We start from the raw sequence: 4213 nt of genomic DNA, 5'->3' as shown, positions 1-4213 counted from the left end.
TGACCTATTGTATGTACCTACGACTCAAAAGACATTCTCTAAAAATTGTGTAAATTCCAATTGGATTCTAACAATAATTAGATCTAGGATCTAGGAGCTTAGCTCAAGAGTGAGAGATACGGTAGTAAGCTTTCTCTTTTTGTAAGCTTTCTTGTATTGAAATAAAAACCTCATTAATAAAACCTTCTTTAGGATAACAGTTCTGATCGTATATGTTAGTGTTTGTAATCGATAATATAAAAAAATATTTAGTCGTTCTTCCACATTCAAAAGCAACACCTATTATTATTAGAATGCAACATGGTTTATATATTAATACTTTTTAATCATATTTATACCCATGCGAAATCGGAGTGACTAGGTAAGTAGGTACAGTAGTACTAGTCAGTTACAAAAAATATACTGCTTCCTATTTCCAGTGTCGTGTACTGCTGTTATTATCGATATAAGGAACAGTTGTTATGACATTTTTAACTAAATACGACCTATAAAGTCTTTAAAACGTAATGAATATTTATTTTATTATGAATATTTCCATTCATTCCATTATTATTTGCTTTGAATTAAACTGATGGGCAAGTAATTATATACACAGAAGTTGGCCAGCCTGAAATTAATTTTTACAATGGCAACATTCCATAAACGTCAAAGTCACGAGATTAGAACATCTTTCATACAGAATTATAAATTGGCGAAAAATTTAAACAAAATCATAAATTATGAATTAAATTCATTGTTGACAGTATTATAAGTTGAATATAATTAAGCAATATTTACAAAATAAACGATAATTAACTTATTTATGACTATGTACATGTAAGTAAAATATTTTCCGTGTCGTGTTTTGTTCGTAAAACTTTCAAGAGGCATATTAGAAAAATAATTATAATATCATTAAAATGATTGATATAGGAAGTTTACCTGTGGAAACGTTATTAGAAATACTCCTAAATACGAACGGTGTTACTCTGGGTAGGTGTAGAAGAGTTTGTAAACAATGGAAAGCAATCATAGACGAGTCGGACTTGATTTGGTACGAGATCTGCAGAAAAGAGTTTATGTATTCTTCTAGAATTGCAAAGAGTAAAGCAGGCGATGAATGCAGCTGGTATCATATATATAAAAATCTAAGAATGTGGTGCAGTGTTACCTCTTTTCAGAGAAACATAAGAGAATTTTACAATTTTTCATTGCACGACAAAAATCATGCATTACCCATTAATTATAATGTATTACCCTTGAAAGACACTAGAGGTGTTGTACTTTATGATATGGCTACATTAAAGAATATTCCAGTATCAGTTCCTGAGAGAAATTGTCTTAAAGTTGAGAGCAATGATTCTGTTACAGTAATACTGTTGAAGTCTGGCTTATTTCTACAAAGAACTGTACAGTCAGAAGGAGAGATGAGCGAGGCTTTTTTTAATGCCGATAATTTTATTCTAACTTGTGATGTACTATATTTTTATAATAACAGAGATGTTTACAGATGTGAAATAAAACCAAATAATTTATCGTCACATCTAATTTTACATTGTGATTATGACATCAAGGTGATGCAATATGATGATGGTACATTACATTTGTTTACGGATTGTGGAAGGATTGTTAATGTTGGTAAAGATAAGAAAGTAACAGTGAAGTCAATAGATTGTCCACCAGAGTGGGTGAGACAAATAAAACATATTTGTGTTATAAATGATAAAAATTTTGTTTGTTACTCACGAAATCTATTCAAAATTGAGACGAGTAAATATCAACATTTATATTTGGATTTCCCGCTAATTACAGCATTATTTTTTTATGCTGATATAGTATTAATAGGGACAAAGACTGGTCAGATACTGCTATATCGTTTGGCATCTCAGAAAGTAGCAACCAAACCTATATTTGAAGAGATAGCTGTTTTGCCAAATGGGAAATTTGCAGTACATATAGATGTCTGCGAGAGAAAGACGGGACCAGTTATAGTAATAGGTACATTCTTTAAAATCATGGTTATAGAAATTGATTTCTTTCCACATGTAAGTATAGTTATTTTTATATTTATCTTATTTTTGTTGTGTATCTTTATTAATGTCTATAACAGAATTCATTCATTGTAACAGAATTCATCCAAATTGGTTTAGATTATGTGTGAAATTATTTAAAGATAATAACTTAACAGTAAATGAATAGACAGTAAAATATATTCCAGTAACCAAACAAGACAGGAAACTATTGTATAGTGAGCTTCTGGGACAACATATAGGATCAAGTTTAATATTTTTTTTTATTCCAATACATAATGGGTATACTCAACTATAACAGTGGAGGAAAATATAATAATAATAAATTAATCTACAAAACTGGACTTGCTTTATTACATTCAATTTTTCAAAACTTTATTAATGATTACTTATTATTTTTCAGGAAAAAGAAAAGAAAACATCATTTGGCTCCAGTAAATTACGAATGTATAAAAGATTATTAAGATTACGGGACAGACTGAAAGTTAGCTAATTATACTTATGTATTACAATAGAAATATACTGTGAAAGTAGACCAAAAACACATGAATTAGAGAAGATGTATTTATAATCTATTTGAAATCATGTTTTAAATTACTTCAAACAGAATAATATAAAGAAGTACAATAAAGTATAATTTTATTTATGTATTGAGTACTGTTATGTAACATTTTTCATGATTTATAAATATAATAAATTCTCATATATTTTTAACTAACTTTAAGTATTCATTATTTATTACTGAGAAACTGTTAAAATGTTATTCTGTACGTCTGTATTGTAGAAAAATATAAAAATGTGACTGTTAAATTGGAGTTTTAATCACATATAATCTATTCAAATATAACTTATAAATTGGGTTTTTTTAAGTTTTGAGTAGCTTTGAAATTTAAGTGACTTTGAAATAACTTTTTATTATATTAGGTTTATAAATACATTTCATAATATATTTGTGTTTCCTGACAAGAGATTACAGCAAGGGTACACATATAATTTTTTAAGGGTAGCCAACGTACACGTGACACCCTTGGTGTGTTTCAGGCCTCCATAGGCTACGGCTACGGTAACCGTTTACCATTAGCTGGGCCGTATGCTTGTATGTCAATATCGTAGTACAAAAAAATTACATATGAAGGAATACTAACTGTATCTATAACTCTACCTATCCTATGTAACACTCGTGATATCACTCAAGCTTTGTCATTCCAAAGAATTAAGATGTCATGCCTCATATCCAGAAGTTTCATTGCACTGAAACTTCATTTCATCAGCACCCTACAACCGAAAGCTAAAATACAACCTGCTTGCGGCTGTTTTAGGTGACTCTGAGATACTCACGCAGATAATTTTTTACAGTTTACCTTTGAGAGAGACTTCAAAGTTTACTTTTGTATAACTTGTTTAGAGCGATCGAATTTACCTTACATATAGTACTTGAAGAGACGGGCATACGCGTATGCCTCCTGGGCCGTAAGGGTGGTGCCTCTCAAAGCAAGCACCGCATCTCTACACACATCAAACACCCCTAGATGGCGCGTTACCCCGAAATCTGAAACTCGATATAATTTCGTTTTTGCAAAAGTGTATGTATTGGATCAGATAAAACGGAATTAAATTTGTAAACTCTGAAAATAACTTATCTTAGTATTACTGATGGTAACCAGTAATCATAATTTTTGGGTCTCGACTATACGTAAGTATAGTCGGGATAATAAATAATAAAAAGTTGATTAATAAGTTAAATTATTCAAAGTCGTTTAGGAAATAATATGACAATTATGTCATTAAATAAAAATGATGAAAATAATCGATGGTTTTTTTATCTGATCTGTTAAATAATTTTTATGACAAAACATGGAAATAATTGTTAGTGCATGGAATTTTCATTTAATGTTAGGCATGGGTACCTCCATAAATACACAATGTATATAAAATTGGCTTTTAAAAAAAGAAAATCAGTTGAGTTTCTTGCTAGAACTTCTCAATTGAATATGTAAGTATACTGAAAAAGATTGTATATAGGGAAAAAATATTAATATAAAAATATTGACTACATGAATAAATGATTTTTTATTTGATTTAATTTATAACACAAACATCAGTAACAACAATCTATCTTTCCTAAAAAATCAACTATACCCTATAAAATAACAGAGCAAGATCATAGAACGGATTGCAATCAATACTATATTTTCAATGTTTCA

At 29.3% G+C, this 4213-nt stretch overlaps 1 protein-coding gene across 1 annotated transcript; it reads left to right on the top strand.

Moving 5' to 3' along the window:
• Nucleotides 1–744: 744 nt before the first annotated feature.
• On the top strand, nucleotides 745–2568 carry LOC131841598 (uncharacterized). Its single transcript, XM_059189918.1, has 2 exons — nucleotides 745–2024; nucleotides 2413–2568. Exons 1-2 carry the CDS (start codon nucleotides 900–902, stop codon nucleotides 2500–2502), a joined length of 1215 nt encoding a protein of 404 aa, XP_059045901.1. The 5' UTR covers nucleotides 745–899; the 3' UTR covers nucleotides 2503–2568.
• The last annotated feature ends 1645 nt before the right edge of the window (nucleotides 2569–4213 follow it).

The sequence above is a fragment of the Achroia grisella genome, unplaced genomic scaffold (genome assembly GCF_030625045.1).
Source record: "Achroia grisella isolate CSIRO2021 unplaced genomic scaffold, CSIRO_AGI_Agris_v1 utg1847, whole genome shotgun sequence".
Classification (NCBI taxonomy): Eukaryota; Metazoa; Arthropoda; class Insecta; order Lepidoptera; family Pyralidae; genus Achroia; species Achroia grisella.
Note: the sequence above shows the minus strand (reverse complement) of the source record. Positions and strands in the feature narration are given on the sequence as shown.